General features: G+C 44.9%; 1 protein-coding gene across 1 annotated transcript in view; it reads right to left on the bottom strand.

Moving 5' to 3' along the window:
- AUTS2 (activator of transcription and developmental regulator AUTS2) overlaps positions 1-14635 on the bottom strand; it is a 1247769-nt gene that overhangs the window by 932367 nt on the left and 300767 nt on the right. Inside the window, exon 2 of the mRNA XM_027862320.1 lies at positions 11486-11698. Coding sequence (XP_027718121.1) covers positions 11486-11698 — 213 coding nt within the window. The remainder of the gene's footprint in view (positions 1-11485; positions 11699-14635) is intronic.

The following is a 14635-nucleotide window of genomic DNA, read 5'->3' as shown; positions in this document are numbered from 1 at the left end:
AAAGAAAGAAAGAAAGAAAGAAAGAAAGAAAGAAAGAAAGAAAGAAAAGAAAAGAAAAGAAACAAGGAAGGAAGATCCCGAGGGTCCAAACACGAGTCTGTACAGGCAGCAGGAGGAAGAAGAGAGTAATAGGGCATGGAGGAAAAAGGGGAGGAAAATGCTTGCCCTTTAATACAGGAGACAGGGTACTAATGAGCCAAGAGGGCTATTTCTGGAAGCAAAGGAAAAATCAATGACTTCTCCCCTCAGTGAGCCTCAGGCTTCTCATCTAAAAATGGGTATAATGAAATAAGAGTGAGACTTGAAGTCTGAGGATTTTGGCTTGAATCTCAGCTCTGCAGGATGGTAAAGTGAGAAGAATGTAGAGTCAAAAGATCTTAGTTCGAATCCTGACTGTAAGGTGCACTACCTGGGTTAACCCGAGCCTGGAGAGGTGGGTGAAATGAATGAGAAGTTCCTTCCAGCTCTACGTCCAGGACCCTGTGACTGGCCCGGGCCTCAGTTTCCTTGTCTTTATAATTAGGGAACTTGACTAGATGACCTCTAAGCCCCTGTAAAATGAGGGGATTAGACTAGATGGACCCGAAGGGCCTTTCCAGCTGCAGATCCATGTTCCCGTGGCCTCTCTGAACCTCAGTTTCTTCCTGTCGAAAAAAAAGGGGGGAAGGTTTGAACTAGTTGACCTCTAAGGGTCCTATAAAATGAGGGAGTTAGAAAAGATTCTTGGACATCTGGGATCCTACGAGCTCTCTTCTCAGCTCTAACTCAACGCTCAGGTCGTTGTACAAATAGCAGACATTTGCAAAGCGTGATACGTTTTTGATTTAAGGTCCAAATGCACAGAATTGTTTGGAACAAATATTTAAGGTCAACCCAACCTGTCTAAGCACCAGAGACCCTGGAGGAAGAGGGACAAGGCAGCACACGTAGGGAACAGGAGGAGGTCCATAAGGCACGATGCTGAAGCAGATGAATTTCACACAAGATATGCCATCAAGGTGTTAGCATTTGTCACGGCTTTTGCTAATGAAATGTCACTTCCCTCCCTCTCTTCGCATACTACGAAATGACTCGATTGCAGCAGCCTCTATCCTCTGCGAAGTTTGCTCCAATCCCAAAGAGGGCAGCTGATTGCTTCCAAACCTAATTACAACCGAACGAAAGTCCCTCGGAACCATCATTGACAACGAGGGTCTGTCCAGCTCCGTCCGCATTTTCTTCCTTGGAGATGCATGATGGAGGCCCTCACCCAACAAGGAGCAGGTGCAGAGGGGTGGGGGCAAGGCCAAGAAGGACCAGAGATGGTCTCGAGGCAGGTGAGGCTGTGATCAATGAATGCAGGCACACGCAAACTGGCCGTGTTCATGATTGCTCCCCAAAGGCCCTACCTCCAGGGAATTCCCAAAGATTCCAATCCCCCGTGGGGGCGGGGCATAAGAGGGAAGGGGTGAGCCGTGTGAACACACGTGGGTGAAAAAAGACCCTCCAGGAACGGAAGGGAAGGTCCACGATGCAAGGAAACCCAAGCACAGAACAAAGCAACATGTGCTTCTGCAAGGAGTCCAGGACACCTAGATCCTCTTTCTGTCCAATCAGCACAATGAAGCCTTGCTAGGGCCCAGCAGCACCTGGGATGCATTCAGACAGCTGGATTCCTTATGGAAAATGGAGCTTGGGCTTAGGGACAGAGATTAAGTGCAGTGAAAGGCTCTGTGTGTGTGTGTGCGTGTGTGTGTGTGTGTGTGTGTGTGTGTGTGTAAGAGCAGTGAAAGGCTATGTGTATACGTGCATGCCTGTGCATGTGTGTGAGAGCAGTGAAAGGCTGTGTGTGTGTGTAAGAGCAGTGAAAGGCTGTGTGTGCATGTACATGTGTGTATAAGAGCAGTGAAAGGCTGTGTGTGCATGTATGTGTGTGTGTAAAAGCAGTTAAAAGCTGGGTGTGCATGTATGTATGTGTGTGTGTAAGAATAGTGAAAGGCTGAGTGTGCATTTGCACATATGTGTATAAGAGCAGTGAAAGGCTGTGTGTGCATGTATGTGTGTGTGTAAAAGCAGTTAAAGGCTGTGTGTGCATGTATGTATGTGTGAGTGTAAGAATAGTGAAAGGCTGAGTGTACATTCGCACATGTGTGTGTGTGTGCATGTGTGTGTCTCCTAAGTGTGGAGTCTACCGAGAAGCAAACAGTAGCTCAAGTCACCCCATGCATACAGAACAGTTCTATTTGGAGCCACTCCTATACCCCAAAACATCCAAAGGAAAGTCAGAGAGGAGATGCGGCAACATTGTGCCCTTTTTCATTTTTAATTAAAAAGAGGAAGATAACAGCCCTCCTAAAGGAGAGAGCATTCATTGTTAGGCACAATATCTAATGTTGCAAAGCCATTATGAGAATAAACAATCAAAGAAACACACACACACACACACACACACACGCACGCACGCACACTCCCAGGTGCCGGGGAGGAGGGCTGGGAGCTTGACGAACACATCATTGCTGCTGCCAGGGCTGGCCGGGAGAGCCAAGATAAATCAATCAATAAAACCCCAAGTCTCTACTTACAAATCTGGGGAAAGGCCAGCTCTTGCCATCAGGCAGGGGGAGGGGGCCGCATCTAGACTCTGGCCAACCTGGGCTGCTACGCCCACTCTCAGACACTCCCCAGACATCGCACCCCACAGATTTCCCTCATCTTGCAGAACGCCTTCAAATATCTAAGTCACACCATATGAGAAGAAGTGTTCTATGTGAGTGAAATAGTAACACCAACATGGCTAACATTTCTGAGGCAGCTAGGTGGCACAAGGGATAGCGCGCCAGGCCTGGAGACTCATCTTCTTCCTGAGTTCAAATCCGGCCTCAGACGCTGACTAGCTGGGTTACCCTGGACAAGTCACTTAACCGTGCTTGCCTCAGTTTCTTCATCTGTAAACCAGAGGGGTTGGATTAAGTGGCCTCAGAGGTCCCTTCCTGCTCTGCGCCCTGCCTAATAGTGCTAACTGACAATAAAAAACCAGAGAGAAGCGTTCTGGCCCCCCTCAGCTCTCCTCCTGCCCTAACACCTTGGCCAAAGAGAACCCACACACACCAGAGTCGAAGAGCTCCATTGTTCCACGGGACACATCCAGGCAGTAGCGTTCACTCCTTCTCCAAGCCCACCCACCATCTCCTTTTCAATTAGCAGCTCATGGAAAGGAAATAATGAAAGCAGCTGCTAAAGAGTACTCCGATGTCAGTGAAAGACTGCAAACCCCAACTGTAAATAGCACGTTGTAAATCGCTCGTCACCAGCACCGTCAACCCTCCCCGGAATCACCCTGCAAGCGACAATCAAACCCATCTGCTCTGTTTCCCCCACCAGTGCCCCTGGAAGCCGGCAGCCTCTCCACCCACCTCCTGGCTGGCTCTCCAGCATCACCTGTCACGTCCGGGCTCGCAGGGAGAGGCACCGGGTCCCCCCGTGAGCACAGAGGAGGAGGGATTAGAATGCAGAACCCAGGCCAGTTTTATCCCTTGAAGCTGAGAGCTGCCTGAGGGCAGAGAACATTGCATCACACGAGGGGGCCAAGGGCAGGGAACCAGGGAGGAGAGGGAAACCTCAGAGATGGGATTAGAGGAACAGTGGACATTTCTAGGATGTCCTGGACGAGGAAAGGGGCATTATTCTGGCCTCCTGGAGTTCGCCCAAGGCTGTCTCGATAAGGAAAAACCTCTTGCCTTTGTTTCATCAATCACTGGGGCTGCGAGAGTAAAGAACGTAGCACCGAGACCGTGACAACATGATTATTATTTATTTTTATTATTTTATTACTATTCATTTTATTAAGCTCCAGTCTCCTCACATGTAAAAAGAAGGTGTTGAATTAGATGGTATCTGAGTTGTCTTCCAGCTCTACAGTTGTCCTAAATTTCCCTCCCTAGGTCTCAATTTCCCCATGTGGAAAAAGAAGGGGTTTCAATGTCAATGGCTGGGGAGGTTCCTTCTAGAGCTATTATTCTATGACTGGGCATAGGTCATCTGGGGGGATCCTGAAACTACCCACAGGGCAGATGTGCCAGCATTTCTGCACATGGGAAAAAATAAATGAGACACAAGAACAAGAAACAGAAGGGAAAGAAAAAAGGGAACTATTGTTGTAAGAAAGGCACGCTAATACATTGTTGGAAGAGCTGAAAATTGATCGAGCCATTCTAGAAAAGTTTGGAATTATACTAGAAAAATCATGATGTTGTATATCTCCTCTGACCCAGGAACAGCACTGCTAGGCATGAACCCCCCAAGTGGTCAGAGTCAGAAGGAAGAGTCCAATATATACAAAAAACTATAGCCTGTTTGTGTCACCAAAGGGGTGCCTAGTCAAAAGGGGACTGCATGAATAAACTGTTTATGTTCATAAAATATAAAGAGAACAGAATATGTTTGTTTGGTCATTTTTCAGTTGTGTCCAAATCTCCATGACCCCATTTGGGGTTTTCTTGGCAAAGATACTGGAGTGATTTGCCATTTCCTTCTCCAGCTCATTTTACAGATGAGGAAACTGAGGCAAACAGGGTAAAGTGACTTGCATAGGGTCAAACAGCTAGTAAGTGTCTGAGGCAAGATTTGAACTTAGGTCTTCCTGACTTCAGGTCTGGCACTGTATCCACTGTGCCACCTAGCTGCCATACTAGAATATTACTGAACCATTAGAAGTGAATATGGAGGATTCAGAAAAACTTAGCAATCCTAAAACATATCGGAGAAGATCTACAAAAATGAATGCAAGAATGTTTTTGAAAAGAAGCTGATTCAGTAAAAGCTAAGCAAGCCAAGAGAAGAGTCAATACAATGAGCAAAGAATTTAAGCAAGACACTATCAAAACATGCCAGAAATTGATCAATGCAGTGATTAGGCATTCAATCAACAAGACTTTATTAACTGCTTACTATGTGCTAAGCACTGGAGATACACAGGAAACGCAGAAACAACCCTGACTTCAGTGTGAAACACGCCTCACCCGTCAGGAGGGTGGTGGATTACCACGCAGAGCGGGGCACACATGGTCACACAAAGCAAAAAGGCTTTCTTCACTCTGCAGCTTTGTTACAAAAGAGGATTTTATTACAGGAGGGGGTAGAATCATAATAAAAGGTCAGCAATGTGAAAAAGGGGTGAAAACATCTTTTTAAAAAGGGAAAAGAAGGCCCTGTCTTACCCTCACAGGAAATGGGTACATTTAGCCACTTAATGAGATAGAAGGAGGCTCTTTGGATCACTTCTACAAATTAGCCTCTATTTTCTCTGCTGTTTTATTATGTCCTCTGTTGGTGTGGGCAAAGGTTCAGTTCGAGGGAAAACATGAATTTAAATGGCGGTCCAGGTGAAAACAACCGATGCTTTGTGGAACCATCACGCGCAATCCTACCGACAACTGTCTGACGAGAAAATCAGAAATCTTAGCCCTCTAAAGACCCTCTCCCCCAAATTAAGCTTTTGAATTCTTTAGTGTTTAGTAAAAATGTTTTCACTTCAAATCACGTTTTCAAAATAAAATCCTAGTTCATGTCTCCATTAACAAGCATAACAAGTAGAAACTGAAAAAGCCCACAGAGCGAAAGTTCAAATACCTTTTTGCCAGTAAAACACAAGCTCGAATGATGTTACTGACTCAAATGTTTGGATTTCCAGATGCCTGCAGACATTACAGCCGCGGTGAATAAATACCTGGGTGAATACTGGATGGATTTCCACCAAAAACTAATTAGCGAGTTTTCTGATACCTGACTTCCGCTGAGCCTGCTACAGGAAAGGTTCAGATGCTCAATATTGCAGGGATAAGTTAATTTGAGCGGATAAATTTCGTGGTGAGCATATCAGAAAGGATGGCTCAACACCAGGGAAACAATGAACATTACCTCCAGGAAAAGCAAGTCTCCCATCAGGGATGCACATGGAGGATTATTGCAGAGCAAGGCTAGATGCGAAAGGAACCACAGTGGCGTGGATGATTTGCGTGTTCCTAAAACAAGTCAACAGTGGGGCTGGGGGAGGAACCACACAACTGTTGGACATTTGTCTTTCTAGCCTCAGTTCCTAAAAAAAGGGGAAGGGGATATCTGTAACACATCAGGTGCTTAATTAATGTTCACTGACTGACTATCTCTAGAATGGCTCAGGGCAAAGGCTATTTGATTTTGTTAGTGGTGTAATCATCAGCCTCTAGTACACTGCCGATGTACACAGTGGGTGCTTAATAAATGCTTTGTGATTGACTATGTCTCCACGTAGACTATTTGATTTTGTTGGTGGGGTATCATAAGCCTCTAGTATACTGCCTGGTATATGGTTGGTGCTTAATAAATGCTTTTTGACTATCTCCCATATAGAAGAAGCTCTTTGAGGGCACATAATTCTCCACATTCCCTAGTACAGTATCTGACACATAGTAGGTACTTAAGAAATGCTTGCTGATTGACTGAACTAAAATCACCCGCTAGCCTATACGAACAATATAGTTCCTGCTGCTCAAATATGTTGTCAGCTCTGTCTCCCTCATTTCCTAAGGCACATTTTCAACAAGTCACCAGCTATGATTTTCCCCCACCACCATTCCAATCCATGCCACGATCATTCCCCCAGACACGAGGCTCACTAAATCATATCCTCATTGTGCGTGCCTAGAAAGAGGACACCATCAAGCAAAAGCATTCATTCATTCATTCATTCATTCATTCATTCATTCATAGATTATCTCTCAAAACAAATGTTATACAGAGACTTAATCAGACCACTCATGTAACCCCCTCAAACAACACCTGCCCTTAATGCCCAAGGACTGATTTCCAGTCCTATGTAAGACAACGACTGTGTGCTGTTTGGGCAAGTCAATTAATGTCTGTAGATCCCTGTAAAATGAAGCCCTTCATGTAAAGAAATGGCCCTTCATGCCCTCAATCTGTGATTTTAGATGTTCTCTGTGGTCACTTGCAGCCCTAGATAGATAGATAGACAGATAGATAGATAGACAGACAGACAGACAGATAGACAGACAGACGGACGGACGGACGGACGGAGTGGATGGATGGATGGATGGATGGATGGATGGATGGATGGACGGACAGACAATCAGACCAGACAGACAGACGGATGGACGGATGGATGGATACATAGTTACACAGATACATAGACAGATACATAGACAGATAGATAGATAGATAATGGACAGATGGATGGATAGATATAGATATATCTCTGCAACAAACATTTTGGTCTGAAGAACATCTTTGTTTTATGATTTATGGAAACCAGACAGCAATGCCATTTTGCAGCACGGGAGATATCCAGTCTGGCTTCTCCGCCCCCAACCTCTTCTCTGGGCCGCTCAAAGACAGTTGAGTTTTCCACCAGCTAAAAGCACAACCACTCCCCATGACGAGTGTCAGCTCAGGCTCTTCCAAGTTGTTGTCCATTTACGCTTAAAAATACATTCACACAAATAAACTCCGTCAGGGTGGTTAAGTGCCAGTTAAGAGCTTTCACTTTACAACGTGAGAAGTTACAGGAACTAAGGCTTATAATCCGTCAAGTTAAGGGTGAAAAATGTGGTTTGGTTTTTTTAAGGTGGGCCTGTCCCCTTAAACTTAAAAAAAAGATGCCAGTAATTGTATACTTCTAGTTAGCTTCAATGAATCCTCAAGAAATCCTATTTTTCCTCTCCACTAAGAAGTAGGCAAGCATCTTCCTGCTGGCTAAAGGAAGGCCTGGCATTAAGTTCTTCCAGCATTTCCAGGTAAGATAAAGCCTTAATCCATCTCCATCACCCATGGAGAAACAAAGGCTCTAGTCTACACCCCTACCTCCTACATGTTTTCATCTAAAGTTCGCTGAGAGCTCACTCAAGTCCAGGACATCAGATCCACTCACATCAGAACTCTCCTCCACGCCCACTCTAATGTCACCATCCTGATTCCAACAAGGGCTCACTAGCTGAAACCTCAGAGATTACCAACCAGCAACCTTACAGATGTGAGAAGAGGACAAGGTGAAGAGGAGGGTAGGACTTGAAACTCATGTGAGGAAGGAATTTCAAATACTGCACTCAAAACTCAGAAGCCATCTAGTTCAGCCCTTGAATTTTACAGACAGGGACACTAAAGACAGAGTGACTTCTTTACTAAACTGTACCACCCTAATCCTTATAATAAGAGGGGTAAGCAACTTGAGGGTTTGACAACGATTCAATCATTTAGCACCTAATTAGGCTGAGGAGAGACTACTTCTCGTCTGCCCATCAGAGTTCTACAAAATATTAATCTAACCAATCAATAAACAATTATCAAGTACCAGCTCTGGGCCAGGAACAAAGACTCCAGTTGTTTGCATTTATGTACGTTTAGACACAAAGAAAATTAGAAAACATCTGCTTCCATATTCTCTCTCCTAATATCCTCACAACTTATTGGGAATTCAAGCCAAAATGATCTCCAGCCATACATGGCCTTCCACTCTAGAATGGCCCCCAAATCCAATCATGTCCCTCCTTTACAGGAGCAGAATTTTCTTGCTCTGAAGACCTCTCCTCCTCCCAAACAGACACTGTTTCTACATGCACTGGCACTATATTTCTTCCCTGCTCTGCTCCATAGCATAAACTAGTTTCTAGTACTCCAAGATAGACATGTTTTAATGTTCATACACCTAACCTTCAGGGCTGTTGTGAGGATCAAATAATGTTATATTTAGAAAACACTTAGCACAGTGCTTGGCACAGGTGAAGTAATTAATAAATACTTGTTTGGGCAGCTAGGTGGCACAGCGGACAGAGTGCTGGGCCCAAGTTTGGAAGATCTGAGTTCAAATCTGGCTTCAGACACTTATTATCTGTGTGACCCTGGGCTAGTCACTTAACCCTGTTTGCCTCAGTTTCCTCATCTGTAAAATGAGCTCCAATAGCTTTGCCAAGAAAACCCTAAATGGGGCCACAAAGATTCAGACAACTGAAAAACAAGAAAACGACAACAAAAAAGCTTGTTGTCCGGATTCCCCGCCCCCACAATGGTATAGTCAGCATTGACATCATTCCATTGAGAGAATATAACCTCTTTGAGGGCAAGGACCATTCTAACTTTCTCTTTGCACCACCAGCGCCGAGCAGAACGTTTGGCACACAATAATTAATTAGTACTCATGGACTAATTAGTAGACTCCATCTTCCCAGTGGCCTAGTACTCCTGTTGAATTTACATTTAAGACGTTTCCTGTCTATAATTGGCTCCTTTATCAATACACACAGACCTGAGTGGTGTCCATTTAAAACGTGAGTCGTTGCAACTTGACCTTTCCACCTTGCCAGGCGCCATGTCTTTATGGACCCAACGCATTGTCATGGAACGAATGCTGGATTTGGCACCGATGGAGATTCTAGGATATGAGATGGAGAGCCGAATTGGACCTCAGAGGTCATCTACGCCAACTCCAGCTCATCTGACACATGAAGAAACCGAGGCCAGTGAGTTAGAACGATACTCGAGGTCACAAAGGTAGTGACGATCAGAGATGGGATTTGAACCCAGAGCCTCTTAATTTATAACTGAAGTCCTTTTCACTTTGCCACAAGGGCTTGGGTTGGAAACAGAGCTATACTATAGTTCCTAAAACAAATCACTTATAGGATCATTGACTTAAAGCTTAAAAGGACCTGAGAGACCAAGTCCAACCCCCTTATTTTACAGATGGGGAAACTGAGGCCCAGAGAGGTACAAGGATTTTCTCCAGCTCAAACAGCGAATAAGTATCTGATCTATGATTCAAACCCAGGGCTTCCTGATTGCACATGCTGCCCTCTGTTCACTAGGCTGCCTCTCACATCTCCAGGTACCCTACTTGTAAAATACCGTTGTTATTCTTCTGTTATTTTCAGTCGCATCTGACTCTCTGTGACCTCATTTGGGGTTCTTCTGGCAAAAACAGTGGAGTGGTTTGCCATTCCTTCTCCAGCTTATTTTATAGATGGGGAAACTGAGACAAGCAGGGTTAAGTGACTTGCCCAGGGTCACACAGCTAACTAAGTGTCTGAGGCTGGATTCGAACTCAGGAAGATGATGGGATTAAAATAAATTATCTCTAAAGATGTCTTCAAACTCTAAATCTTACTAGCTTTCAGCCTCTCCTATTTTCTTAAGCTTAACATACACACACACACACACACACACACACACATCCCAGCAATAACAACTATATGCACATAACACAAGTACATGATGTGAGTAGAATCTCTTTATCTCTCTAGAATATTGTTTTAGTCTCACTCTTAAAAATCATTGAATGTTTCCATTTCTGTGGAGCCTATCTTTTGATATTAAATTAAAACATGCTAGAATTAGTATGGAAATTGCCTTGATCTCCCAGACCCCCTGAAATGGACTCAGGTATCCTTGGCCACCCTCGAATCACACTTTGAGGGCCACTACCCCTAAGAAATAATGCCACATCCCCAGTTACCTGCGAGGCTTCTCATTAAAACCACCTGCTCTATAAACCAACAGCCAATCCTCAGCTGCCTGAAAATCACCATAAACCATCCTTGGATGGCACCTCTAGGAGCCAAGGAGATACCACCCACCGCTGCTCCAGGGACACCTCCAACTGCCTAGATTTATCCCGGAGGAATCTGAGAATCCCCCTCCCTTCCGTGTATTAATCTTTCTTCCCTGGGGATTTCCATAGGAAGAAAACATCTGAGAGAAAGCCGAGGGAACGTACCTGCCCATGACTTTGGCTGAAACCTAATTATTAAAGCAAGTCTTGGCCCCCACATCATCCCAACCCCACAAAGAGGGAATTGAAGGATGAGGCCAGGCTAGCCTCCTCTCTGCCCATGGCTCTCTCCCTGCTCACCTGGAGGGCATGATGGTGGTTTGTTAAGAATCCTAATCTCACTCAAGCCAGTAAGAGCTAGCTCAAGGGAATGGCGATGAGTAACCCAGGAGAACACATGACACACCTTAGAAAGAACACACTACAAATGAGCTCCGGGTACAGCAATTAGTCTTCCAGATCCATTTGTCTTGATTAGGCAGGGTCCCTCCATATCATGTCCCTCCTCCTCTCCCACCAAAAGAAGAAAATAATCCACCATTCCTTTGCCCAGTTCCACATGATCAGAATACAGGAACAGCCACAGCTACGTGACTGCCGGGGACGGAACACAAAGACCCTAGAATTCCTCATCTCAGTCAGAGATTCCCGTTGGACTGGGGTCAGGAGAGGCTCGGTCAGGCCTTCACACCTCTTACTGGGGTGAGGGCGCTGGCTCCCCGGACCAAACCACTCCAACAGCCACCCAAGGCCAAGATCCCACCCAACCAGCCACAGGCGGCATGGCAGATGCTCGGGCAGGGCTCCCTCTCCCGACCTCCCCGAAGCAGGTGCGGGTTATGACGCCCCCTTCGCCCCAGAGGGTGCACAGGACAGGCGAACACGGAGCAGGAGCCAAAGGGCACTCACCTGTCGCAGTCCCTTGGGGAGCTTTTTCCGTTTTCCCAGATGCTGGCAGAGGTTGCGGTCGTTTTCTCGGTCGGAGCTGTAGTGGTGGTGACGATTCAGGCAATTCCTCTTAGAGTGGTAGGACAGCCCATTGGTAAGGGCTTCTCGCTTCTTCTTGGCTAGCGGGTTTTGGCGTCTCTCCACCCGTTCCTGAGGCTTAAGGGCGACATCCTTCTGCAAGAGAGAGAAGAGGAGGAGAGAGGATTTGTGGTTAGACAGGAATGTGGGACCAGACCTATAACATCAGCTCAACGGAGGGGCTCAGACAATTCCAAGGAGGGAAGATGAGGAAGAGACAAAGAAAGCAAGAGCGTATCTGGGCTCAATTTGTCACAGGGTCACACGCTATCTGATTTCTACGTTCAGGAAGCACTACTATTCTCAATGTCCTTACTTTTTTTTTAAAAAATTATTTTTATTAATTAAATTTATTTTATTTTCAAATGACGATTCACCTTCTCTCCCTACCAACCTTTATCTTCCCCCTCCTTGAGAAAGCAAGCAAAACAAAATCTTTTTTACAAATATGGCTTAGTCAAGCCAAGCAAATTTCTATAGCCATGTCCATATATTTATACACACAGCTACATACACACACGCATGCACAGATATGTGTGCATATATATGTGTGTATAAACAGAATGCACATAAATACACACATTTGTGTGTGTACATGAATATGCATATCTACACATGTGTACATATATACGTATATACACAAAGTATATTTATGTCCATACATATATACCTGTTTGTATATATATGTGTATCTGTACATGTGTATATATGCATGCTTGTGTGTATGTATGCACGCACACGCACACACACACACACACACACACAGAGTCCATCACCTCTCTATCAGGAAGCGTCATCACGAGTCCACTGGAATTACAGCTGGTCAGCACAATGCCCTTTCAAGGTTTAAGCACAATGCCTCATACACTAAAACACTTACTAAAGACTTTTTTCACTCATTCTTCTTTCATTCATTCTTCATCTGCCCCAAGACTGGGTGAGGGACACAAGAGCCACATGCTGTCCTTTATTCAGCACCGTGCCTAGCCCCAAGTCAGGTCCCCTGAGCATACTCAGTTCATTGCCCTATGAAGCTGGTCTCTAAAAGCAAATTCTTTCAAACGACCTGTAAGGGCGTCCACTCAGTTCAGCAAGAAATATTCCAGGACAGCACAAGTGAGCCAGCCAAATGACTCTATTAGCCAAGAAGAAAAAATTGTTGACCCACATGATTGGAAGGTTTCCTAAATGAATTACCTTTTTTTTTTAAAACACATGCTCCTCTGAGCATCCTTAATTTCCAATCTCCATCTAATCTCCTCCACAAACTCTAACAATAATATTATCATCATGATCAACGGTAACCTTTCATTCATATTCATGGGAGGCTACAGTTTTGGCTGGAAAGAGGCAGTTAGAGAGAACAACGGGCAAACAATGGATCCAACAGACGTGACAAGAGCTGGGAGATTGCAGGGACCATGGTGTTAAAATGACACGCATAAGTAGGAAAACTATCCAGACAAAATCATGATGTTTGGCACTCAGTAGGCGCTTAATAGTTGCATGCTGATGGATTGACTATTTCAGGAACCCTGGGTTACAGTGCTGGAGAGAAGTGAAATTGGACAAATTGCTTGATCTCATTAGGACTCAGTTTCTCAATCTGCATATTAGGAACGAAGCCATCTTCACAGTCTATTTTACTAGGTTACTGTGGAACACTTCAAATCATTTTTTAAAAATCTCTTATTTCAGATTCATAGATTATTCCTTCCAGCTTGAAAGAATGAAATCAGCAGGCTCAGATTCTAGAGTCAGCTGATCAACATTTCTTAAGCACCTACTATGCACCTAAGTGCTAGGGATACAAAGAGTTAAAAGACAGTCCCTGCCCTCAGGAAGTTCACCTTCTAATAGGACATCTCTGTTGCTTACCACCTACACGACCTCAGCAGGTCACCCTCCAGGGTTCACTTTCATGATAGCAGGAGAGACGCCCCTGATTCTGGGCCCAGCTCCAACAGGATCAATTCAATTCAACACACCCGTTCTTTGGTTACTCAGTCAATCAGGGAACAGATGAAAAAGACCTCAAAATCAATGCCATCAAACACTTTTGAAAGCATCTTCAGGCAGACATCAGTAAAAGAGAAAAGGTCTCTGCCTTCAAGACGAGTCCACTCTAGTCAGCTCAGACGCCTCTAAAATAAATCCAGCCTTCTCTAAGGAACACCAAAGACATCCACCATCAGTTCCCAGGCATTGCCAAATCATATCACCTGCCCTTTGGCCTCCACCCTCCTTCCCACAGGAATCTGGGGCTCTGTGCCCGGCTTTCCTGGCTCTCACCGGCATGGGTCCTTTATTTTGTCTGGAACCAGGTCACCACATCACTTCCAGCAGATCTCCAAATTATTCTGTCCTGCCTGCATCCTGACCCTTTTCTAGCTCCTCTTTATATGTGGTCTTCTACCATGAAAATGGACAGGTAAGTGGCACAGTGGATAGAGTGCTGGGTCTGGACTCAAGAAAACCCGAGTTCAAATCCAGCCTGACACTAGCTGTGTGATCCTGGGCAAGTCACTTAGCCCTGTTTGACTCAGTTTCCTCATCTGTAAAATGAGCTGGAGAAGGAAATGTCAAACCACTCCAGTGTCTTTGCCAAGAAAACCCCAAATGGGGACACAAAGCATTGGACATGACTGAAAACAAATGAACAACAAACATTAGAATGAAAGTTCTTTCAGGGCTTGCACCCCCAGCATTGGGCACCATATCCAATACCTAATAACCGCCTTATAAATGCTTTAACATTCAATCTTAAAAGGCAGAAAGAGTAAGTAGGGAAGAAATGAAACCATGAAGACAGGGCTAAGGGTAATGGGTAATGTCCAACCTAAAAAAGGCATGGAGATGAAAAGCAAAAAAACCAGCAGCAGAACCTGGTCACCACCTCCTAGCCTAGATGGTGTGGATACCCCCAAGTGCAAATGCCTCCTTTTCCTCCCTCAAATGTCTCTGGATTTATTCTAAGGATATTTTTATACACACACATACATATATACATGCACATATATACATGTATAGGTA

This window comes from Vombatus ursinus, unplaced genomic scaffold (genome assembly GCF_900497805.2).
Source record: "Vombatus ursinus unplaced genomic scaffold, bare-nosed wombat genome assembly UNPS02014768.1, whole genome shotgun sequence".
In the NCBI taxonomy this organism is placed as follows: domain Eukaryota; kingdom Metazoa; phylum Chordata; class Mammalia; order Diprotodontia; family Vombatidae; genus Vombatus; species Vombatus ursinus.
The sequence above is the reverse complement of the archived record's forward strand: the minus strand, read 5'-3'. Positions and strand labels throughout refer to the sequence as shown.